Genomic DNA, 1,083 nt, shown 5'->3' on the forward strand with positions numbered 1-1,083 from the left:
GCAGAGAACCTTGTAGACGGAGAATATGATCCATTGAAAATGTATATTCCCGATGAGGAGGTATCGTTTGTAGGAGAAGATATCACAGAGGCATACGACGGTTGGAGAATGATCTTCGACTAAGGTGCAAACTTCAAAGGAGTGGGTATCGGCGCTACCGTAGTATCAGAAACCGGCCAACACTATCCGGTATCTGCAAAACTCAGGTTTCCATGTACCAACAATATGGCAGAATATGAAGCCTGCATATTGGGACTCCGATTGGCAAATTGACATGAATGTTCAGGAGTTGCTGGTAATTGGAGATTTCGATCTTTTGGTGCATGAGGTTCTAAGAGAATGGGCTACGAAGAACACCAAAATATTGCCATATTTGCACTGTGTACAAGAGCTGATCAAGAGGTTCACAAAGATAGAGTTCAAACATGTTCCAAGGATTCAGAATGAGTTTGCAGATGCATTGGCCACTTTATATTCCATGATACAACACCCCGACAAGAATTTCATCTATCTTATTCCAATAGGAATTCATAAGCACCCAGCTTACTGCACTCATGTTGAAGAAGAGAGTGATGGAAATCCGTGGTTCCATGGCATCAAGGAATATTTGGCAAAGGGAGAGTATCCAGAGCATGCAACCCATACTCAAAAGCACAAAATTCGAAGGTTACCCAACCATTTCTTTCAAAGTAGAGGAATTATGTATAGAAGGACTCCTGACCTGGGTTACTACAGTGTGTCTATTCCAAGGAGGCCTCCAGATTGCTCGAGGAAATACATGCCGAAACTTGCGGACCGCACATGAATGGTTTCGTATTAGACAAGAAAATACTAAGAGTAGGGTACTTCTGGATGACTATGGAAACAAACTACATCACATATGTTCAGAAGTGTCACCAATGCCAGATACATGGTGATATGATACGAGTGCCACCCAACGAACTCAGTGCAACAAGTGCACCCTGGCCTTTCTCCATTTAAGGCATGGATATCATCGGTCCAATCGAACTTGCTGCTTCAAATGGGCATAGGTTCATTCTGGTGGCTATACATTATATCACAAAATGGGTCGAAGCCGCATCT

General features: G+C 42.9%; 1 protein-coding gene across 1 annotated transcript; it reads left to right on the forward strand.

The window, feature by feature from the left end:
• The first annotated feature begins 235 nt into the window (after positions 1–235).
• On the forward strand, positions 236–805 carry LOC138897694 (uncharacterized). The gene has a single exon (XM_070183698.1). It carries the CDS (start codon positions 236–238, stop codon positions 803–805), a length of 570 nt encoding a protein of 189 aa, XP_070039799.1.
• Positions 806–1,083: the final 278 nt, after the last annotated feature.

The sequence above is a fragment of the Nicotiana tomentosiformis genome, chromosome 8, assembly GCF_000390325.3.
Source record: "Nicotiana tomentosiformis chromosome 8, ASM39032v3, whole genome shotgun sequence".
In the NCBI taxonomy this organism is placed as follows: domain Eukaryota; kingdom Viridiplantae; phylum Streptophyta; class Magnoliopsida; order Solanales; family Solanaceae; genus Nicotiana; species Nicotiana tomentosiformis.